At 41.7% G+C, this 24,819-nt stretch overlaps 1 protein-coding gene and 2 long non-coding RNA genes across 3 annotated transcripts; all 3 read left to right on the top strand.

Annotated features, from left to right (window-relative positions):
- Positions 1 to 3,811: 3,811 nt before the first annotated feature.
- Positions 3,812 to 4,526, top strand: LOC148641309 (uncharacterized). Its single transcript, XR_015929751.1, has 3 exons — positions 3,812 to 3,872; positions 4,046 to 4,325; positions 4,429 to 4,526. It is a non-coding gene; the product is annotated as an uncharacterized LOC148641309 (long non-coding RNA).
- A 1,021-nt stretch (positions 4,527 to 5,547) lies between these two features.
- Positions 5,548 to 7,819, top strand: LOC148641308 (uncharacterized). The gene is made up of 6 exons (XM_088617926.1): positions 5,548 to 5,581; positions 5,785 to 5,924; positions 6,457 to 6,663; positions 6,753 to 6,806; positions 6,895 to 7,112; positions 7,204 to 7,819. The coding sequence occupies exons 2-6, from the start codon at positions 5,785 to 5,787 to the stop codon at positions 7,674 to 7,676; spliced, it is 1,092 nt and encodes a 363-aa protein (XP_088474052.1). The 5' UTR covers positions 5,548 to 5,581; the 3' UTR covers positions 7,677 to 7,819.
- Positions 7,820 to 7,854: 35 nt separating this feature from the next.
- On the top strand, positions 7,855 to 9,747 carry LOC148641307 (uncharacterized). The gene is made up of 2 exons (XR_015929752.1): positions 7,855 to 8,446; positions 9,248 to 9,747. It is a non-coding gene; the product is annotated as an uncharacterized LOC148641307 (long non-coding RNA).
- Positions 9,748 to 24,819: the final 15,072 nt, after the last annotated feature.

The following is a 24,819-nucleotide window of genomic DNA, read 5'->3' as shown; positions in this document are numbered from 1 at the left end:
GGGCTCCGTCCCTGTATTGATTATCGTGGCCTTAATGAGATCACTATTAAAAACCGGTACCCTTTGCCCCTAATCCCGGCAGCACTTGAGTCCGTGCATGGGGCCAAGATCTTCACTAAACTGGATCTACGGGGGGCCTATAATTTAATCTGTATTCGGGAAGGGGACAAGTGGAAGACGGCATTTATGACAACCCATGGACATTACGAGTATTTGGTCATGCCTTCTGGTTTGGTAAATGCCCCGGCAGTGTTTCAAACCTTTATTAACGATATTTTTCGTGACATGATACAAAGGTTTGTCTTAGTATACCTTGATGACATTCTAATTTTCTCTAATACCTTCCAGGATCATGTTCTCCATGTCAGAGAAGTACTCTCCCGACTCATAAAGAATAAACTTTATGTTAAACTGGAGAAGTGCACTTTTAATGCTTCTAGGATTCACTTTTTAGGTTACATCATCTCTCCAGAAGGGGTGGAAATGGACTCAAGTAAAGTCTCCGCAATTACTGATTAGCCCACACCCAAGAACCTTAAACACATACAACGGTTTCTTGGCTTCGCCAACTTCTATAGAAAGTTTATTCGAAACTTCAGCTGGGTGGTTGCTCCCATAACCTGTTTAACCCACAAAGGACCCAGACAAGGTAAATTGACCCCTCAAGCAGAAGAGGCATTTCAGCACCTGAAACACCTTTTCACCACTGCCCCCATCCTGAAACACCCTGATCCTTCTTTGCCTTTTGTTGTTGAGGTGGATGCTTCTGGCCATGGTGTGGACGCTGTTCTCTCTCAACGTCATGGAGAAAAACAGATTCTTCACCCCTGCGCCTTCTTTTCTAAGAAGTTATCTCCTGCACAGATGAACTATGATGTTGGTAACCGTGAGCTTCTGGCTATTAAGTTAGCATTGGAGGAATGGAGGCACTTACTGGAGGGAGCTCATCATCCATTTTTGATATACACTGATCACAAAAACCTGGAGTATTTACAATCGGCCAAACGTCTATGTCCTCGCCAGGCCAGATGGTCCCTCTTTTTCAACAGATTTAATTTCCTTATCACCTACACTCCAGGCTCTAAGAACATCAAAGCTGACGCTCTCTCACGGATCCACGACCCCCCTGAGGCTGAACTGCTTCCGGAACCCATCATCCCTTCTGGTAGATTCCTGGCAGCTGTCAGATGGGACATAGAAGTCATAGTTAGACGCGCCTTGGCTGGACAAACAGTACCTCCACAGTGCCCTCAGGACGTTATTTGTCTCGACCCCAGTCAGATCTTCTGTCTTGCAATGGGGACATGACTCCCGCTTCGCCGGACACCCTGGGTTCCGATGTACCCTGGATTTCATCTCTAGAGATTTCTGGTGGCCAACCATGGTTAAAGATGTCAAGGAGTATGTCCAAGCCTGCTCAATATGTTCCCGAATCAAGTCTTCTCGGATGAGGGCGGCAGGCCCTCTTCAACCCTTACCTATCCCCGACCGTCCTTGGACCCACCTCTCAGTTGACTTCATTACTGACCTTCCACCAAGCCAAGGATACACGACAGTCATGGTTGTAGTAGATTGTTTCTCGAAATCCGTCCATTTTATTCCCCTACCTTCATTGCCCTCAGCTAGGGAACTAGCAGACTTGTTCGTACTGCATATCTTCCGTCTTCATGGCATCCCTAAAGACATTGTTTCCGATAGGGGCCCCCAGTTTATTTCACGATTTTGGAAGGCCTTCTGTAAATCACTGGGAGCCTCAGTTTTGCTTACTTCAGCTTACCACCCGCAGGCCAATGGTCAAACTGAACGTATGAATCAAGAACTTCTAACCTATTTACGGGCATATATCTCATCTACCCAAGATAACTGGGTATCATTGCTTCCATGGGCAGAATATGCTCATAATTCTTTGTATACTTCATCGACCGGCATGTCACCATTCAAGTGTGACTTAGGTTATCAGCCCCCTCTCTTCCCGGACTCCCCGCCGGACACAGAAGTTCCTTCTGTTCAAGAGTATATCACTAACCTGCAGGACTTCTGGAAGAAGGCTAAAGCCGCCCTTCTTCACACTGCAGCTCGGCAGAAGACTGCGGCGGATCGGCACCGTCGAACTGTACCCAGATTCGACGTGGACAATTTGTCTGGTTGTCTACCCACAACCTTCCTCTAAAGCAACCTTCTGGCAAGCTTGCTCCCAGGTTCATCGGTCCTTTTAGTGTCCTCACCCAGGTTACCCCTGTAACTTATCGACTGGCCTTGCCTCCTACCCTCAGGATTCACCCTATGTTCCATGTTTCCCTCCTTAAGCCCTTTCGCAGATCCACTCTGTCTAAACCGCAACAAAAACCCCCACCACCTCGAGTAATTGATGGACTTCCTGCCTACACCGTAAATAAGATTTTAGATTCCCGATGGTCTCGTGGATCCCTGCAATACCTAGTGGATTGGGAAGGCTACGGTCCAGAGGAGCGGTCGTGGGTAGCGGAAAGAGATATACTGGATTCAAACCTGATCCGGGATTTCCATCAGAGTTTCCCTAATCGTCCAGCTAGGACGTCGGGAGCCGCCCATAGAGAGGGGGGTAATGTTACGATCCCTGCCTCTCGGCAACGAAAGAGGCAGAAGAAGGCGTAGCCTTAGTTCATCAGTCCACCTATCACTGTACGCTTTCACCACCACACCTCCGTCTCATCTGGTATTTAAGCATTAGTCTTTCCCTACCTCCTCGCTCAGTATTGGTTTCCCTTTCGAGCTTCTTAGTTGCGCTACGCCTTCAACCTCCTCGTACTGTTCTGGTTCCGACTTTGGTTTTTCCCCTTTTACTATGTCTATTGGATTACGGCTCGGCTTCGGTTGCTTTCTCCTAGTTTGGTTCTCTGGCTTCCCCTGGACTCTCGGCTCTCTCCTTCGTCTACGGTTTTGGATTACGGTCTGGCTTTGGCTACTCTCTCTCGGTTTGGATCACTGGCTTCCCCTGGACTCTCGGCTCTCTCCTTTGCTACGGTATTTGGATCACAACTCGTCTCTGTCGGCTCCCACAAGTGGGTTCACTACTTGGTTTCGGTTTCACTGGCCGAATCCGTAACAGTTTTTTAGATTCAACTGAACCAATTTCTGTGTGTGATAATGTCCTTGAATTCTGACAACATCACACTAAATTACATGATAATATAAAACAGCTAATGTTTCTAGAGATAAAGTTTCTGGGATGCTTCTCATTACATTGCATTACCAGGGACAGTTTAATTTACCTTGTACAGTATTGAAAGACCAAGATGCTGTTTATTTAACATTTTATAGAACTTTGTCTACTATGGCAACATGATGAGCTTGGTGAAACTTGGAAAAATACTGCTTGGCCACTTATCTTAAGATAAAGATAGGATAAAGGTTTATCTTTTGCACCTACCTGCCCCCCGGGGAAGGCCAATGCTTTCTAAGTTAATGTTTCCCTACAGTAGACTGTACCTTATCTTCTAAGGTAATGTATATTGACCCAAATCAGTTTTGGAATCCAATCTACTGACGAGATGGAGCACATCCTTTTTTGGATACAGATTCATTGCAATAATGTAACTGCAAATGAATATAGATGAGCATGTATGTTTGTTCATATACAGTGGCAGGAGCAGTTTCTCATTGCAGTGAATTTTCAGGGCCAATTTAATCTCTCCATCTTATACTGAATATGAAAGGTAGCATTGTCTATATGGACTCCTCACTAGTTGGAATTTGTATATATTCCAGTGTTCCCTCAGCCAGTCCTTCTGTTGTAATTCAATTTATCTTATAAAATTCCTTCCCCACTTCTAGGACCAGCAGTTTTTGAACTCCACAATGGCTCCTATTGGAAAGTTTGTGACTGAGACCAAGTAAGAGTTCACTTTTTTATATTAAGCCATTATTTCATTTGTAGCAATGAGCAATTCTGATATAAATACAATAAAATCATTATGCTCAAACTATGAGAGAGAAAATTAAGGATAATTTAAGAAATCAGTCTTAGCTTGTTTCTATACACAAATTATATTATTTATTTTCAAAGGAAACCCGCAAGGATTCCCCTGGTGTGTAAGATGTGCCTGAATACTTTTGATCAGCTTCCTGCTCACTTGAAGAGGGCGTGTACGAAGCACGCCACGGCAGAGGAGATCAGGATGGCCTCTCAACAGGCGAGGAAAGATAAATCACCTGAAGAACAGGGCCATCGTGGATTACAACAGAATAGAGATCGTGTCTGGTGAGGCAAACGGGACAGTGGTTGTAAGACTGCTGGAGTCCTTGGGCCTTTTTGTACGTGGGAAGCCTGAAGACACATTGGCACGGTGAGATATTTTTAATTTGTAAGGCTTCTGTAGTTTCTTTTTGAAATCATTGTTACAACATATTATGTAAAAGAATGTTGAAAATAATCGACCTGTATTCCAGCGGCCCTGAGCAAGAGGCCGCTGTCCAGGAGGAAGAGATGCCAGAGGCTGCTCCAGAAATTGAAGCAGAAGCGGATAAGAAAGGGGAAGATGTGAGCTCCAAAGAACTCTATCAGCAGTAAGACTTTTTATTTTTCCGATGTATCTATTTTTTACTAAAATTCTAATTTGTCTTATAGGTATTAAATGTTTAAACCGGTGTTTTATATTCTTACAGACCCCCAGTAGTTAAAAAGTATCAGCAGGCTCTCCTGAAGAGAGTGGCCTAAGCTGGACTCTATAGAAAGCACTCCCTGGATGCTCCTCCTGGCTGGATTCAAACAGTACCTTACCAAGGATCTGGGAGTGGCAAATTGTTCTCAGGAGGTATTTATTTTTTAAAGGCATTTAAAATTAAGCAGTGGTATCTCCATTGTACATGTTTTTATTCCTTAGCTTTCACCCATGTGAAATGATGTCAGCCATAAACATCATTGTGAGGAAACACTGGGGAAAAAGTCATGCAGGAAATGGGGGATGAAAACAGGGGGGCGTGTCCATGCAGTGCTGGTGATCTGGGGAAGTGTGGCCGAGGCAAACAATCCAAAGAATAAGTCCAAGGGAGAATCCAACAAAAAAAGCAAAGGTCCATGTCCATGTAATCTATCCAAAAACCAGGGATTAAAAACAGGTGCCGGGTCGGGACCGGCGGGGGGAACAGGAACAGGAGCAGGAAGCTAAAAACACAACGGAGCCAGGCACAACCAGGACCCGGGCTCGCACGATGCGGAGATCAGGTGCAGAGCCTCCAGTGAAGTGAGCGCCTGGCTTTTAGAGGTGAACTGAAACAGGGTAGGAACAAGGAACAGATGTGGTGAATGAGGCAAATGAGGAAGGGCTGGAGCGCCTTTAAGAGTAGGGGTTTGCGATCGTCTTACAGGTTGGCATATTTATTTTATTTTCTTGCTATTACAGGATGAGGAATGGATGCAAAGAAAGACTGTTGTTTCACCAAGTGGACAAAAAATGGTCATAATTGGTGTGAAAGAGCACAAAACTGCATCACAGCAATTGGCGTCCTTTGCATTGAATGAAGAAGAGGAACATGTAAGTTGATGGCTACACTGAAATACCCCTTAAGGGTTGTGGTAGAACTGGAACCTTCCTGTCAAGCGGTGGGTGCAAAGCAGAGTAACACACATAATGTGACACCAGTCCGTCACAAGACACACACACTTAAACCACAGGCAATTTTCATAGAAGCCAATTAAAATACATGTTAATATAGAAAAAAAGACCTCTCCCTGTATAGCTACCATCATTTGCAATATCTAAGAATATTTGGAATGTACCATAATTGCATTTTGTTTTCCATCAGATGTTTCATGTGTACTTCACACAACTGCACTCTACTGCCAAGGACAGCAGCTGTGGACAGGAGGAAGAGAAGTTTTTCATTTCATCTGCTGGAGATCCTATTTACAATCCTACCAACGACTTGAGAAGACTGCATAAGAAGTAAGCAGAATAATATTATTATAATATTATATATTATAATAATATTAGATTATATATTAAATATATATAATTAATATAAACTGATGGAAAAATAAATGCAACACCTCCACACTCTGCCCCCAGCCTGCAGCATGCCAATGGCTCCCTTCCTTTTTTCTGGTGACATTCAAGGCATTATGGAATGCACAGACAACTGACTAGGTGTGGCCTTTTCCTAGCAGTGACCTAAGCTTTAAATTAAAGTCTTTTTAAAAGGTGACCTGGTTCTGACAATGTTTCACCTGGACCTCATTGTAGTGCACCTAATGAGCTTTTGCATGATTGCCAAGTTGCAATGCCTCACTGTACTAGCTTTATTGCTGGTCAGACAAATTGACAACATTTTGTGAAAGTACATAAGCTATAACTATAGCAACTAAGGTATAGTATTATTATTCCGGAAAATGTTGTATTTCTTTTGTCCATCAGCATCTTTTTTTTTTTTTTTGGTGAGTTGGAAATGATCACATATGCTTGCTTGTTTATTTTGTAGGTACTGCTTGCCATTCATTACTAGCCAGGTTGCCAGGAGGGCATTTGAGATGGCCGCAATAAATGTAACAGATGCACAGAAGAGCATTGTTGCAGATAATTTAGTACATTCCAATTCTACGGCAGAGAAACCTTATAGAATGCTGACACATGCCAACATCTGCTCAGCAATCGAAGTGATTGAAGGCTTTGCAGAAGAAGGATCGCAGTAAGTGTCACTGTGATCTCAAAATGAGTAAACAAAATCAGTATCTCACAAAACTACAATTACACAATTACTTATTTTTTTAACTTCAGGTCAAGCTCAGGGGAGAAAACATCAGACTCTGAACAACGCACACCACTTGTGGAGTAAGTTGGAATCTAATATTCCCTTTTCATTCATTTTTTACATTGTGTTACAAAGACCTGTGATATTTTATTTAAATACTTACAACAGATCAAGGTCAAGATCCACTATGGCAGCTGCAGGATTTACTTCTACGAAGTTGGATTATTCTACAGCCTTCCAACAACTGATACAGGTGTTTCCGGTGACATTAGATGGACAGCTTCCCAAAAAGAAGAAGCGTGTTAGCCTGACTGGAAGTCATGACCGTCACTGTTATGACAGGTGGAGAACAGAGCAGAGGAAGATGAGACAGCAGCATATTACTGGTAAATGTACAAATCAATTATTTTCACCAACAAACACTTAATGTAAGTTTAGAATATATTCTGAGAATGTATATTGTCATTTTCTTTCCAGACCATTACGCTAGACAGTTACCAACAGAAAGACAGGTAACCTGCTATATTCAAAAGATGGGATGGTCAGCCAATGCATCAACAGCATCTGACGTTCTTGAGAAGTGGAAGACAAACTTGGAACTGCCACCAAATGATAATGAATTTAAAAAGTTGGTAAAGCGTCAAAGCTGGAAAGGCCTGCACATCGTTGTCGATCCTGTGAAAGGGAAGAAGGTCTTGACTTCCAGGCGTTTCCAGAAGGGAGAGGTTGTGTGTGATTTTCATGGTGAGGTCATCACAAAGACAGCTGCAGAAGCCCTAATGGAACAGATGCCAGAAGGAGAAATGAAATATTTATCTTTTTTGATGGACCTGTACAAAAAATGTGCATTGACGCTTGTGGTGAACACTGCACCTGTCATCAAGATAAGGAGACGATCGGAAGGCAGATACATTTCTCTAAGAAAAGGGACAACATCAGACCTGTATTAGAGACATTCATAATCAACGAACAGCCCATCCTGACAATTCTGTTTTTGGCAAATAGGGATATTGCTGAAAGAGAAGAGCTCCTCTTTGATTTCAGTGTTTCAAGGAAATCATTTCAAGGAGAAGAACAGGCTCTGGAGTTGTTGGATCACTAAGCATTTAAAACAATACTAAGTAGGTATATGAAAGCACAAGTTTTGCAGATATGTATTTTCTTGTAGCTTGAAATTATGGTTAGAATTCTGTTTATTTTATTATCTAGAATATGGCATTTCTCATTCTCATCAGCAAGTATAGCAAGTATATTGGGGGGGGGTATGCGATGCCCAACAAATGATTTTCAGAAGAGCATAGAGCCAAATTAAATACCCCACTCAATTGTTACTGCAAAAAAATGCCACATGCTGTAAACAAAACATAAAAAGATTTAAAGATGTGAGCTATTTTTGAAATTTGTTGACACTATCTGAACAGCACAGCATTCCCAGAATGGACAATGAAGTTTTCAGCAGCATTAGACGGGCAGCCTCTTGGGAAGAGAGATGGAATGAGACCGACTGGACTTCATTAATAACACCGTTCTTATTGAAAGAGAACAGAAAGATAAGTCTGGATAATTATTCTTACTCTGATTTTTTAGTTATTTTCTTTCATTATCTACAGAATAGATTTTTGATAATCATATCGATAAGCTTCTTTTGAAACTGCCCAACATTACCAAACAGAAGAATTTTTCGGCAGGACACCATTTGTGCATCGAAAGCACTGGAGAGGTATATATGACAGATTATTTTCTGCCATTGAAATACTAATTGCTTCATTTCAGTTCATCCTTAGACAAGCAGAAGAAAAAGAAGTTTGATGGAATTAGATGGCATTCCTCTTGGGAAGAAAGATAACAGAGACTGACTGGACTTCAAGAACAGCACCTTTCTGATTCACAGCGAACAGAACACAAAAGATTAGTCTAGGGAACAATTGCTTTATTTTCTTAATTAAAATTTCTGAAAAGTTTAAGGACAACAGCAATGAACATTGTTAATGAGTTAGAGGTTAGATAAACCGGTATTTCCAGTGGTTTGTCATTTCAACAATGTTTTAAAATTGAATTTCTATACAGTGGACACCCTTGACATAACACAAAATGAAACCATTTCATTTTCATTTTGGAGCTAAACTGCTGGGAACATTTTTTCAGTAAACTGTTAAAAGCATATTATGGTCTGAAAGCCAAGATATTATTTGTGACCACATTAATTAATTACTTTTTAAACTGTAAAGTAATAATCTGCTAACATGGCTAGTTTCTATCACTGAGCTGGGATTTCTATTTACGACAGAGATCAGTTTCTTAAACAAAATAAAATTGTCTCCATCCTGGAAAATCAGTCACGAATTTGAATAGGGCTTATGGCATTTGATCAGTTTCACAGCCTAATTCTACTGCATTTGTTTTTTAATGATTCACAATTGTGAATATTAGAAATTTTAATGCACAGAGTTGCTTAGGCTTTTATTTTTTAATTTTGTTTTCAACACAATCATAATGATTATGCATATGTTATTTTTTGTAGCTGTCACCTGCCATTCACTACCAGAAAAGATGCAAGGATGTACATGAAGAGGTGTGATGACCAGGATGACAGTGCTGCTCAGGACAAAATCACAAATTTTCACATGCCTAACACCTTTGAAGAAGAAATCAATAATGCAGAAAAACTGAAAATAGGACTGTGCGAGAGTTTTGTCTTTTGCCTCCAAACTATTTTTCTAATTGTATAATGTTAGCATACCCAGAGGGGTTGGGCAGTCAGTTGATCTTGGACCCCTAGAGGTTTTTTTTCTCTCCTTACTAAGGAGTTTTTGGTTCCTCTCCTCAGTTATCTTCTGGCTTTTACTCTTTCTATATTGTAACATCATGTATCATCACCCAGCTATGTTAAGTGTCTCAGGTCAACCTTGTTATGAAATATGTAATATAAAAATCAATCGAGTTTAACCATACTAGTTGTGAATGCTGTCATATTTTATTGCCATAATTTATAAAAAAATAATAAAAATTATTGCGCAATTAGCTTTTTCAAACTTTTAGATTTTCTATATAATTTCAATACAACTTCTAATTGTGACCATCATGAACAATGACTGCTTCTTGTTTTGGGATTAAAATATTTTTTAATTTTGATCTCATAACTAAAAAATGTATGAAACAAACTGTAAGATTGCAATGTATTAAAATTGGCCCCTCATTGTTCTGTGATTCTTACCGATTGTGCAGACCACAGCAGGTCAAAGGAATTCACAGATAACTCTACTCTGAGAATTTGGTAAGTTTAGTGAAGAGAAAAATCAGTTGTATCATTAATTTCTTAATGATTTCACAGCTGACTTTCAAAGTGAAAAGTATGTGAAATTCAACCGAGTATGGATAAGTGTTTTAGCTAGGAATAATGGAATAGGACTCCGGTTCTATTTTGTGGGTTTCCGGAACTGGTGCCACAATTAAGAGGGATGGCCGGGGGCATTCGTATTGCGCCGCTAGAGGTGAAATTCTTGGGCTGGCGCAAGACAGACGAAAGTGAAAGCATTTGCCAAGAATGTTTTCATTAATCAAGAACGAAAGTCGGAGGTTCGAAGACGATCAGATACCGTTGTAGTTCCGACCATAAACGATGCCGACTCGCGATCCGGCGGCGTTGTTCCCATGACCCGCTGGGCAGCATCCGGGAAACCAAAGTCTTTGGGTTCCGGGGGGAGTATGGTTGCAAAGCTGAAACTTAAAGGAATTGACGGAAGGGCACCACCAGGAGTGGAGCCTGCGGCTTAATTTGACTCAACACGGGAAACCTCACCCGGCCCGGACACGGAAAGGATTGACAGATTGATAGCTCTTTCTCGATTCTGTGGGTGGTGGTGCGTGGCCGTTCTTAGTTGGTGGAGCGATTTGTCTGGTTAATTCTGATAACGAACAAGACTCCGGCATGCTAACTAGTTACGCGGCCCTGTGCGGTTGGATTCCAACTTCTTGAATTAAGAATAAGTGGTTTTTAAACTTAGAATCCCAATCATAACTGATGCTGCGTTTAAAACCATTGTTAATGGACATTAAATGAAAGCTCTGGGTCTCTGCTTTCACATGCATTGTGTTTTAAGCTTGTAGTATGCACCGTTTCGGAGATATTAATGAAAATATGCCATCGGTTTGGTCAATATTCTAAAATATTGGACGTATATTCTTATGATGGCAGACATGATGCTGCGTTTAAAACCGGGGTTAATGGGTATTAAATGAAAGCTATGGGTCTCTGCTTTCACATGTATTGGATTTTGAGCTTGTAGTATGCATCGTTTCGGAGAACATAATGAAAATATCCCATCTGTTTGGCCATTATTCCTCAATATTAAACACACTTTCATTTGATGGCAGACATGATGCTGCGCTTAAACCTGGGGTTAATGGACATTAAATGAAAACTCTGGGTCTCTGCTTTCACTTGCATTGGGTTTTAAGCTATATAGTTTGCACTGTTTCGGAGATATTAATGAAAATATGCCATCCGTTTGGTCAATATTCTAACATATTGGTCAGAACGTTTCGGCTGTGGAGCCTTCTTCAATTTATTTTCTGTTTTAAATGATTACTAGTGTGGCGTAATATATTGGTGACCATGTGACGAAGACTGTGCAGCATTATTGGGTTGCACGTAATGTTTATTTGATTAATTAGAAAGTTAGGATGTCTGATCTGGAGGGCCTGTTGCGATATGCTAACGTACCGTAATGGAGTGTAGTGTGGTGCTAGCGACACGTGGTCATGCAAGTTAGCATGCAAGCGTTATTTTTTTAATTTCTTTTTATTACATATCATGTGGTGATATTATATATCTTATTTCTGTGAATATTACAGTTGTGTGCCCAATTAATCACGGTAGTTCATAAAGGTAATGTTTAATGCATTATATGGTGTTTAACCCCATGTTATATTTTGCTAAGCAGGAGAGAGAGACATTTAGCGTGTGTAACGCCCATGTGTTTTATGTTCTATAAGGTATGTCGTCCATTTTGTTATAATTTTTTTCTTTCTTATTTAATATTTTAGGTGTGTCTTATATCATGGAGAGTACATATAATGTGATGATAGATAAAACATGGGAAAAGAAAGGGGCTAATTATGGGTGTATAACAATCATTGTAATTGATTTGATATTGATATGATATATGTGTAGTCATCTGAATTTACATAGATGGTGGGTATTGTGTTAATTATATATTATATTATATAATTACATTTATATATGTAATCTATTATTTTTATATATCATTCTTTATATTGTTAGATCTTATATATCATTCTAGATATTATTATTATTCTGTTATTTTATATAATATGATATAATAAGGAGAGTCTCAGATGCATTGTGGATGCCAATCGGGAGAGAGAGAGACATTTAGCGTAACACCCACGTTTTATGTTCTATCAGGAAATAAAATCGCAGACCTCTACCTGGTGTCCCTGGGTGTTCATTTGACACAATGCAGAGGAAGCCGTCCGCTACAAAGGCTCAACTCAAATTCTACCTGGCGTGCCTGGGCTTTTTCCTGCGCCTCTATTTGCAAGCAGGCCAGATGAACTTTCAGGCGAATCTCATTTTTTGACCCAGTGGAGACCGGAGAGAACGGTTCAAAGGGAGGTAATGTGGCCTTGATGTCTGCCTCCGTTAAGTCTTTAGCCACCACCTGCACCTCAATGTGTTCTTCCCTAGCCATAGCAGATTTAGCACCAGCCCGAGGAGGACTGGCGTCGTTGCTCGCTAGTGCAAAGACTTCTAATTCCACCAATTTATCAATCACAGCTCTCTTGATGTTCCTTTTAAGAGCTTGCGTCGATACCTGAATCTGGAAGTGATCAGCAATTTGGAGCAATTCGTCCTTCCTACACCTCTCCAGCTGCTCAAAGGAAGGCTCCTCCACAAACGTTTGCAAATCGAAAGTGGCCATAACTACCTTGCCAAAAACACAATCCACAAATCAGAATCCTATAGCAGTCCTTATTCCTAAACAAATACCCGATAACGCTAACCAGTCCCAAAATGCACAAAAGTACAAACACCAAAATTCTGCAACCAAAAAAGAAATCCTTAACACTGGGATTTGATCTCCCGGATGAGCCCCGAAAAATGTTATGACCCCAAGTATCTAGGGGTAAAGGGGTGTAACATTTAGGATAATTTTTGGATACAGGTGGGTTCTGGTGAGGGACTTAGGAAGCGTGACAACAAGGGTTGGTGCAAAAAGTGATTATTTTAAGTGAATAAGTTACTGGTATGTGATAAGACACAATAACACACAGGGTAAGGGAACTATAGTAGTGCCAAAGAAAAGAAAACAACAAATAAAATGGAACTGGCTAAGAAGGTTTGGGAAAGCTAACCTTACTACAAAAGAAAACCCAAAACACACGGTCTTCGGCATCTTCAAACAGCCTAGCTAACCTTCACTGACCTCCCAAAACCATACAAGAAAATGGCATTCACCCGTCCTAAACTAGTGTTACTATTACAAAAATCAACTATGTGTGCAGAATGTACCTGACAACGTAAACTAACTCTATACACAAAGTACAAATAAGGAAAAATGAGAGTAGACAACAGGAACAGGGTACAAAAGAACATAGAGGTTGATGGCAAGGAAATAATAATAATAATAATAATAATAATAATAATAATAATAAACTTTATTTTATATAGCGGCTTTAAAGGTGGCTTCTCAAAGCACTTTACAGGATGACAACAACAATAAATAAAAAGAATACACAATATAAAACACAATTACAATATATAGAGTAAAGGCTTTTCTGAAGAAGAGGGATTTGAAGGAGTTTAGAGAAGGTGACTCTCTGATATCCTTGGGGAGAGAGTTCCAGAGCTTGGGGCATGGCAGGAAAAGGCCATGTCACCCACACAGTGTAGACGGGCTTGGGGGACAGTAAGGAGAGCAGACTTAAAAGAGTGAAGGTTGCGAGGTGGGGAGTAGGGTGATAATAGTTCAGACAGGTACTGAGGTGCCAAGCCATGCAGAGCCTTATAGATGAGCATGAGGATTTTAAAGTCTAAACGGAATTTGACCGGAAGCCAGTGCAAGTACTCCAGGATAGGAGTAATGTGAACACTTGCACTAGTCCTGGTCAGGATTCTGGCTGCTGAATTTTGGACATACTGCAGTTTGTTCAGAGTCTATTTAGATACCCCAGCAAGTAGAGCATTACAGTAGTCAATTCGAGAGAATACATATGTGTTGATCAGCTTTTCAGCCACAGTTAATGATAGCATAGGGTGTAGTCTAGCGATATTTCTAAGATGAAAAAAAGATGTTTTGACAGTATGCTGCACATGTGGGTCGAGTGTTAAGCCAGAATCGAATATAACCCCAAGGTTTTTTAACTTTGATTGAAGCTACAGAGTACAGAGCCATCTACAGATAGGGTTACAGGACTGGCTTTACGAAGTTGATGGGGAGTGCCAATAAGCATGACTTCAGTCTTGTCACAGTTAAGATGAAGGAAGTTTTGAGTCATCCAAATTTTTATGTCAGAGATGCAATTAGATAGGATAGAGACAGCCACATCAGTGTCAGGTTTGGTATGTGATCTTAAAAGCTGACCAAGTGGGAACATGTAAATGCTGAAGAGCAAGGGGCCCAGTATTGAGCCCTGAGGAACACCAGACTTAACAAGACCAATTTCGACCTGTACTCATTAAGAGAGACAAAGTGACAGCGATCAGTGGGGCAAGATTTGAACCATTTGAGAGCAATGTCAGAAACTCCAAACACAGTCTCAAGACGAGAAAGTAAGATGTTATGGTCAACCGTGTCAAAAGCAGCACTGAGATCAAGAAGGATGAGTATAGAAAGAGAACCAGAATAAGAAGCTATTAGAAGATCGTTGGTGACTTTGACCAGGGCAGTTTCTGGGCTGTGAAGTTGATGGAAGCCAGATTGGAGGGATTCGAAAAGGTTGTTTGTCATCAGGTGGTTATGTAACTGAAGTGTGACAGCACGTTCTAGAATTTTAGCAAGGAAGGGTAAGTTGGAGATGGGGTTAAAATTGTTAAGATTGTCGAGAGCCATGTTAGGCTTTTTTGGCACGGGCGTAATGGCAGCAGTTTTGAGGACCGTTGGTACAATGCCAGTGCTCATGGATTCATGTATAATATTGAGGACAATGGGACAGAGAGAAGAGAAACAGGACTGAAATAAAGTGGTGGGAATGGGATCTAAAATAGATGTGGTGGGTTTCATGCATGTAACTAGTTTATTGAGGGATGCTGAGTCAAGAAGAGAGAATCTGGAGAGAAGGGAACCAGAGAAGTTGGATGAGGAGGGAGGAGGTATGGAAATGATATGCGTAGTGGAGAGAATGTGATGCCGGATGATGTCGATCTTAGAACTAAAAAAATCTAAGAATGTGTTGCAAAGTTGTGATGAGGCAGGTAATGTGGTGGGGCAGTTTGGCTTGAGCAGTCTGTTGATGGTGGAGAAAAGAAGTCTGGGGTTGTTTTGGTGATTTACAATGATGTGAGAAAAGTAGGTGGATCTAGCAGGCTCTATAGTAACCTTATATTCAGATATGTAATCTCTCCAAGCCTGATAATGTACTTTTAGCCCAGAAAGACGCCACCTACGCTCAAGTTTGCGAGAGGCTGCCTTCATGGATCGCAGCTGGTCATTGTACCGGGGGCAGGGGGAGAGAAGGAGATGGAGTTTTTAAAGAAGCAAATGGAATGGATCAGCGTGTGTCTACCCTTCGCCAACAGGGGCGGGTAACCCGCTGAACCCCATGCGTGATGGGGATCGGGGATTGCAATTATTTCCCATGAACGAGGAATTCCCAGTAAGCGCGGGTCATAAGCTCGCGTTGATTAAGTCCCTGCCCTTTGTACACACTGCCCGTCGCTACTACCGATTGGATGGTTTAGTGAGGTCCTTGGATCGGCCCCGCCGGGGTCGGCCACGGCCCTGGTGGAGCACTGAGAAGACGATCAAACTTGACTATCTAGAGGAAGTAAAATTCGTGGGTGTCGAGGGTAGATAAAAGAGCACTGTCAAGTAACTGTATTTTGTCCTCTAGAGGGTCAGAGGAAGAGAAACAAGATAAGGAAGACAGAACTGAATTTACAAACCTTGGGTGATCAATTGATTGCCAGCCGGGGAAGTTTACAGTAATGGCAAAATAAACGATAAACACAAACAAACGAAAGTATAAGGAAAACACAAACAAAAGGCCGAAGCTATACCAAAGATAAGTCAAGCGGGACCGAAGTCAAACAAAAGGCCCCTTCGTTCTGAAAACCTAATATACTGAATTATCTGTGTTCTGATTGGCTGAGAGTTAATTGAAGATGATGTCAGACTGAAACAATGATGTAATGATGGACCAATGGGGGAGGAAGAACAATCAAGGTCAGGAAGTGTGGAAGATAGCAACAAAACACACATGGACCACACACTGGGACGTAACAGCAGTTGTCCTGTGTCTCCAGCTTCAACGCAGTGATATATATATGCTCCTATGATTTATTGGTACATGCCCTGGGCAATAATCAGGATCAGGATTTAGCTCCAGACAGGCCAGAGATAGTGTTGTGAAGTACAGCAACCCACAGGATCACAAAGGTAGAGCCACTACACTGCATCTCCTTCAAAAAACAACATATACTGTACAGTTATGTAGCAGAATAGTACTGCTTACAGGTCTCGGAGACGGTGCGCTGTCCCCGTTGACAGAAACCTGTGCTTGCTGCCAAAATTATCATTTTTACTAGAACTTACATTTTGGATCTAGATCTGCAGTCTGGCCGACAGGTCTTTTAAGTAATGACAATTTCTGGATCATGTCAAATGAGCAGGAAAAGTGTATTCAGTGAGGTGTTTGCAGTGATCCTGTGGCTCTGCCCTCAATACCATGTGATTGATATATTTATGTCATTTGTGGGTATTTGTCCCAGGTATTAATCACAGACAATGTCAACAGAACAGAGTTCCACACTCCAGAGTGCTTCAGAGTTCCATACTGCCTAAACATAAGCAGCTCTTGCATGGTAGATTATATCATAGTACAAAGGTAACAGCAAAACTGCACTACAGCATAACTGTTTTGCTTTTTCATTTAGAAAATAATACTGTATTTTTTCAAAATTCAATGCATTTCAATTCCTTTTTACCTTTTCTCAGTTATACCTTGCCTAACTTGTAAGGTCAATATCTCCACCTTGTGGTCATTGTTAGTAATGTCTTATTTTGAGTAAACCTTTATTTCAATTCTCTATTTGGTGATTTTACTTTTATTTATTTGAATTGTTCATTCAGCAGTACTAGATTTTTTTAAAAAAAATTGAAGGCTACTACTATACATAATGTGAGTTTATTTAAAAAATGAAATGAAAGGAATGCATTTTTATGAGAAAAACAATGTTGAAATTCCCGTGATAATCGTGTTGCATCATTAGGACACTTTGTGGGCTTGAACTACAAAGATTTTCCTGTTCTATGGTAAAAGATAAATTAAAACAAAAGTATGTATTTTAATTAGATTTGTTTTTTAAAACATGTAATAATTTATTTCATGAACATAAGTGAAATAAAAACATTTTAAAATCATACTTTTAGTATATTTAGTCCCTAATGCACAATGCAATGATAATTTGTGCAACATGCACAGGTGTGTCTCAAAGGACACAGTACTGCATACTCCAGAGTGCTTCACAGTTCCATAGTGCCAAAACATAAGCAGCCCTTGCATAGTAGAGCACATAATAGCACAAAGGCAACAGTGACCCCGCACTACAGCATTACTGTTTTGCTTTTTCATTTAGAAATAAAAACAGTATTTTTTAAAATTCAATGCATTTCTATTCTATTCTTTTACCTTAACACAGCTTTGCCCTTCTTAACATGGGAGGACAATATCTCCACCTTGTGGTCATTGTTGGTAATGTCTTACTTTGAGGGCAGGTTTTTATTTCAATTCTCTTAGGTGATTTTAATGTTATAGATTTCTGCATCCAGCAGTGCAAGATTTTTTATCCAAGTTCAACAGATTTTTCATAGTAATGTAAGTTTCCTTAAAAAAAAATAAAATGAAATGAAAGGAATACATTTTTATATGGAAACCTATACTGACATTCCCATGATAATCTTTCTTAGTTCATGTATTGCATTAGAACACTTTGTGGGCTTGAGCTACAGTGATTTTTCTGTTCTGTGATACATGATAAATAATAACAAAAGCATTTATTTTATTTAGTTTTGTTTTATAAACAACACTTAAGATCTGATTTCATTAACATATCTGAAAAGCATTGCATAATGCAATGAACAATGTATTGCTTACAGGCCTTTGCGACAGAGTGCTATGCTTTTGACACATACCTGTGCTTGTTGCAAAAATTACCGTATTTTACTATAGCTTATGTTTTGCCTGCAGATCTGCAGTCTGGCCGACAGGAAAATTGTATTCAGTGAAGTGTTTACAGTGATTCTGTATTGCCCAGGGTATTAATCAGGATCAGGATTTAGCTCCAGACGGGCCAGAGATAGTGATGTGAAGTACAGCAACCCACAGGATCAAAAGGGTAGAGCCACAGCACTGTTTCTTCTTAAAAAACCAACATATACAGGTATGAAGCAATCACATTGTAGCAGGAGTGACATTGATTAATTACTTGCATTACGGGGCTTGTAGAATCTATAGGGTATGATGTCCACTGAAGGCCTTCAGAGCCCAGTATATCAAACGCCTAGCTGTAAGCCTGGCATGTTGCACCACAGAATCACTTTTAAACCTTAACTCTGGTATACTTAGTTCGTATTGCTCAGTGCATGACGAAAGTATTGCTTCCCGGTGTCTGACATAGAACACTGTGACAACCTTTGAGGTAATCCTGTGCACGTTTAATGAATTATCATATTTTACTAGAGCTTACATTTTGCCTGCAGATCTGCAGTCTGGGCAACAGGTTTTTAAGAAACGACAAATTGTGGATCATGTCAAAGGAACATTAAAAGTGTATTCAGTGAAAAGTTGGCAGTTGTCCTGTATCTCCAGCTTCAACACAGAAAGATAGATATATGCTCCTGTGATTTATTGGTACATGCCCATTGGTATTGGTACATGGCAATAATCAGGATCAGGATTTAGCTCCAGACGGGCCACAGATAGTGTTGTGAAGTGCAGCAACCCACAGGATCAAAAGGGTAGAGCCACAGCACTGTTTCTCATTACAAAAACAAAATATACTGTACAGGTATGAAGCGATCACATTGTAGCAGGAGTGACATTGATTAAGTGCTTGCATTACGGGGCTTGTGGAATCTATAGGGTATGATGTCCACTGAAGGCCTTCAGAGCCCAGTATATCAAACGCCTAGCCACAGATTCACCACAGAATCGCTTTAAAACCTTACCTCCTCTATATTTAGTGCTAAATGGTCCATGCAATGAGCAAAGTATTGCTTACAGTCCTCTGAGACAGAGTACTATGCTTTTTGACACATACCTGTGCTTCCTGCAAAAATTACCATATTTTTCTAAAGCTTACATTTTGGCTGCAGATCTGCAATCAGACCTACAGGTGATCCCAAACTATCCCAAAGTATAGCAGGGCTCACTTTTCGTTATCATCGTTCTCTAAATATGACTTGACTTCTTATTCATTCTCTAAACTGTATTTCTAGGTCTACTATCTTGGTGTAAAATTATACATTCTTCCACCTCATGCCTATCACTATTAAACATGAAATAATCTATTCTGGAGTATGCGGAGTGCGGGACATTATGGAGTATGCTGAGTATTTAACATTAAATACCGCTACTTTAAAATTTCTATACACAACCAGCATATAATGTATATGTAAGTGATGCATATGCTGGCAACTTGAACATATAAATCCATAGAACATGAACAGTAAACAAAAACTATTTAAAAAAGAATGACTTCCACCGATGGGGTCAAATGGTGATCCGGTTCCTTCCCAGGAATGGAGGGGAAGTTTCCGTGTCCTGTGGGGGCCCCTCGCTGACACGAGCAGGTGAAGTGGCTCCCCCGCTCCTTCTATCTCTGCCAAGAATGAAGCTCCACCTTCCCGGTCAGTTTGGAAAGTCACTGTCTAATAACTGTAACGAACAGTTCTTTCCGGACCCTATGCGGAAGACACAATACGAAGAAGTGGGGAAACACTAGGGAAACGTCATGCAGGAATACGAGGCTGAAGACAGGGGGGCGTGTCCAAGGTGCGCTGGTGCACGGGGGAGGTGTGGCCGAGGCGAACAATCCAAAAGAGTAGTCCTTAGAGAGAATCCAAACAAGTGGGTAAGTCCAAAACCAGGAGATCCATCAGAACAAGGAATTAAAACACGAAGGCCGGGTCGGAACCGGCAGACAGGGAACGGAAACGGGAACCGAGATTAAAACCTTAACGGGACCAGGCGCTTCCAGGTCCCGGACTCGCACGGTACGGAAACCAGATGCAGAGCCCGGATGAGCGTCAGGGCCTGGCATTTAAGGTGGGCTGGAAATAGGAATCAGGTGCTCAGAATAAAGTCTCAAGTGAAAGGGCTGGAGCACCCTTAAGGAGGGGGGACTATAATTGTGACAATAACAGGTCTTTATAAATCATATATATATATAAAACAAGCGGAAATGCTATCTGTAATCGCATTAAAATGCTTATATATTATAGTTCCCAAATATGACTGATATGCAACAGAAAGTATCAAGTGATTTTATAATGTTTCTTGGTTTATATCTGCTGTGGGTGAAATGCATCTGTTCATTTCCGAACTGCATCAATGTTATATCCTCTTTCTTCAGGTCCTCTGTTGACTCCTCAGCATTATTGAAAAGCTGTGTTCCTGTCTCCCACTGGATTCACATCTTGGCCAGATAGGGTGTCTGAAAGGGTGCTCCTCTGTTTCCAGTGTGTCTGTCTTCTCTAGTTGTTCTTAAATCTGCTCTGTGAACCCCTCAGGGGGATGGTGTGGTAGCGGGACCTACTTGACCCTGCACAGAGCCCTCATCTGGAGCACATGGTTGGACTGTATGCATGACCATTATCTCTCATTGCTCAAGCCTGCTCATTACACCTTCTGGTTAAGAATTCCCTTGACAGCATGATTGCAATCTTATGCTGGAAAGCAGCAAAACCAATACGTGATCAATATGAATAGAATATTCTTATATCATAGCTTGACATCAAACTGTTACAGATCTATGGTCCCTGCCTTGCCATCTACTCATGTACTGCCCTGCTGGTAGTTTTTCTAACTAAAATAACTTTCGTTCCATAGCTTCAGGCACGAACTGGAGCATATCCTTCAGCTCCTCAATATAGGTCTTGACATTACAACCAGGTATTGTCAGATCAAGTATTTATTTTCTTGCTAGCTGTCTAAATTAGTGGAGGTTAAATCTGCTGTCTTACCTACAAAATGGATCAAGGACAGGATGAATACACCTGAGCATCCTGTATATGGCTCTTTCTGATCCACTCGGAGATCCTCCTCTAGAGACACTCTGAGCCCAGGCTTCCTGAATGCCCTTCTACCCTTGGCCCCTACCTGAGACACGCATGCTCTGCTTGAGATCTCTGATTTCTTGCAGGGCAGAGTCTAGTTCCTCAGTAAGCATGTCTCTTTGTTCAGTTATTCATTAGTCTTGTTGTATAAACTTTCCAGTTTGATTTCCTGTTCATGCAAGCTTACCTGTATCTCAGCAGTGAAGCATCTGGGCTTTCCTGTAAACACTACACTGAAATCCTGAGCCAACCATCTTGCTACTGTCTTAGTATTAAAATACTCCCTCTCAATTTCAGCATTTGTTTTTTTTTTTGTTTGGTTTCTCTGTTGTTCTAGATAGATAGATAGATAGATAGATAGATAGATAGATAGATAGATACTTTATTGATCCCGTGAGGGAAATTGCAGTGCAACAGCAGCTTAACACACACACAACACAGCCACAGTGTAACGAATTATATACTAATAGTACAATACATACAATACAATACAATACAATACAAGAGTTACTCACAGTCCGGACACACAAGAGGAAACTAGAACAGAACAGTACACAGAAAATCGTATCACACGTATGAATATAAATATAGATGTAACCATAGATATAAATATAAATATAAATGTATTGCACAGGTCCCTGGCATATATTGCACAAAAGTGGTTGTAAACGGGAAAAAGAAAAAGAAAAAGAAAGAGAACAGATGTAGCAGTAGATGTGTATATGCGTTTAGTCCAGAAACAGGTCACTGTCGCTGTTGCCTCTGCCAAGACGCACGGTGGATGCGTTGTACAGTCTTATGGCAGACGGCAAGAATGACCTCCTGTAGCGCTCCCTGTCGCACCGTGGATGAATCAGTCTATTGCTGAACGTGCTCTTCATTCCTGCAAGCCTGTCATAGAGGGGATGGGAGAAGTTGTCCATGATGGCCTCTAGTTTGGACATCATTCTCCTCTCAGCCACTACCTCCAAGGGGTCCAGGTCAGACCCAATGACAGAGCTCGCTCTCCTGATGAGCTTGTTCAGCCTTTTGGAATCTACTGCTCTAATCCCAGAGCCCCAGCACACCACTGCGTAGAAAATGGCACTCGCTACCACCGACTGATAAAACATGTGCAGCATCTTACTACACACATTGAAGGACCTGAGCCTCCTCAAGAAGTAAAGTCGGCTCTGTCCGTTCTTATAGATGGCCTCGATGTTCTTAGACCATTCCAGTCTATCGTCGATGTGCACTCCCAGGTACTTGTACGAGTCCACCATCTCCACGCCACTCCCATGGATGTAGACAGGAGTAGGTTTGACCTTTTTCCTCCTGAAATCTACCACCAGTTCCTTTGTCTTTGTAACATTCAGTTCCAAGTGGTTCACCCCACACCACTCCACAAAGCTGCTGACCAGTCCTCTGTACTCCTCCTCCTGCTCACCCTTGATACATCCCACAATTGCAGAGTCATCTGAGAACTTTTGCAGGTGGCATGACTTTGAGTTGTACTTAAAGTCCGAAGTATAGAGGGTGAAGAGGAATGGAGAAAGAACTGTCCCTTGAGGTGCCCCTGTGTTACTCACTACCAGTTCAGACACACAGTTCTGAAGTCTCACAGACTGTGGTCTGCCCGTCAGGTAGTCAGTGATCCACGAGGTCATGGAGGCATCGACTTGCATCTCCTCCAGCTTCCTCCTTAGAAGTAAGGGCTGGATGGTATTGAAGGCACTGGAGAAGTCGAAAAACATGATCCTTACAGTGTTGCCAGCCCTGTCCAGGTGTGAGTAGGCCCTTTGCAGCATGTAGATGATCGCATCCTCCACACCAACACTGGGCTGGTAGGCAAACTGTAGGGTGTCCAGTGATGAGCTGACCAGGGGTCTCAGGTGGGATAAGACCAGCCTCTCCAGTGTCTTCATGATGTGAGAAGTCAGTGCAACTGGTCTGTAGTCGTTGAGGACAGAGGGGCGCCCTTTCTTTGGTATCGGGACCAGGCATGATGTCTTCCAGAGCACCGGGACTCTCTCCAAGCGCAGGCTCAGGTTGAACAGTCGCTGGAGCACTCCGCTCAGCTGATCAGCACAGGCCCTCAGAACTCTGGGACAGATGTTATCTGGTCCTGTGGGCTTACCCTCGTGCAGCCTCTTCAGCTCCTTCTTCACCTGGTCAGCTGTGATGGTCAGCCTGGCCCGGGGGATGATGCTCATAGTGCTTTCAGTGCCGGAGGTGTTAATGGCGGAGGTGTTGGAGAGTGGCAGCTGTGGGGGATGGGTGGGTGAGCAGCCGTCGGGGGTTGTATCTGTAGGCGGCCATGTTTGTGGGGGGATGGAGGAGGTGTTGGGCAGTTGCAGCTGTGAAGGGTTAGGGAGCGTGTGGCTGTGGGGGGATGGGTGTTGCGCCACAGAGGACCCAGAATCAAACCTGTTAAAGAACTGGTTCAACTTGTTGGCCATCTCCAGGTTCCCTTCTGTTGCAACCCCAGCCTGTTTGAAGCCAGTGATCTCTCTCATGCTGCTCCATACATCTCTCACCCTATTCCTTTGCAGCTTGTCCTCTACCTTCCTCCTGTAGGCGTCCTTGCTCTCTCTTAACTTCTGCTTTAGCTCCCTCTGTACACGCTTGACCTCTTCCTTATCTCCCCTCCTAAAGGCTCTCTTCTTGTCATTCAGAAGAGCCTTCAGGTCGCTGGTGATCCAGGGTTTGTTATTTGAAAAGCAGTGTACGTCTTTGGTGGGGATGGTGTTGTCTACGCAGAAGTTAATATAGTCAGTGACACAGTCCACCATGCTGACTATGTCGTCCCCATGTGGTTCGCACAGCACATCCCAGTTGGTGGCCTCCAAAGCACCACGTAGATCCTCACGCAGATAAAGGTGTCTCATGGAATCTAAGATCAGGTTGGAGGTTAGTTTTAGTACTTTCACTTTCTAAAAAGACTGATGGGTCTGATTCTCATACTAAGTGGACAGTTAATCAAGTCCACAGAGAAATATTCAGAGTCAGGATGTTAGGGAGTCAGGGTGTGTCCTGAGAGAGACCCCTGCTGTTCTCAGACTGCAGGAAAGAGAGGCAATTCACTCTCTTTAATAAATCTCATATTTTACCGAGAAGATGCTCCAAAACTTGTCCTTCTCCATAAAAAAAACTTCCTGGAGACACTTAATACCTGGGACAAATACCCACACATGACATAAAATATATCAATCACATAGTATTGAGGACAGAGCCAAAGGATCTCTGCAAGCACTTCACTAAATACACTTTTCCTGTTCATTTGACATGATCCAGAATTTGTCATTTCTTAAATGACCAATCGGCCCGACTATACAGTAGATCCACAGCAAAATTGTAAGCTGCAGTAAAATATGATAATTTGGGGCAGCGAACAGAGGTTTCTGTCAAATGGGGAAAGCATACCGTCTCCGAGACCTGTAAACAATACTATGCTCATTGCATGGACCTTTAAGCACTAAATATAGAGGAGGTAAGGTTTTAAAGCGATTCTGTGGTGCAACATGCCTGACTTACAACCCAGTCTTTGATATGCTGAGCTCTGAAGTCCTTCAGTGCACATCATACCAACATCCCA

The sequence above is a fragment of the Lepisosteus platostomus genome, chromosome 24 (assembly GCF_059453375.1).
Source record: "Lepisosteus platostomus isolate fLepPlt1 chromosome 24, fLepPlt1.hap1, whole genome shotgun sequence".
NCBI classification, from domain to species: Eukaryota; Metazoa; Chordata; class Actinopteri; order Semionotiformes; family Lepisosteidae; genus Lepisosteus; species Lepisosteus platostomus.
The sequence above is the reverse complement of the archived record's forward strand: the minus strand, read 5'-3'. Positions and strand labels throughout refer to the sequence as shown.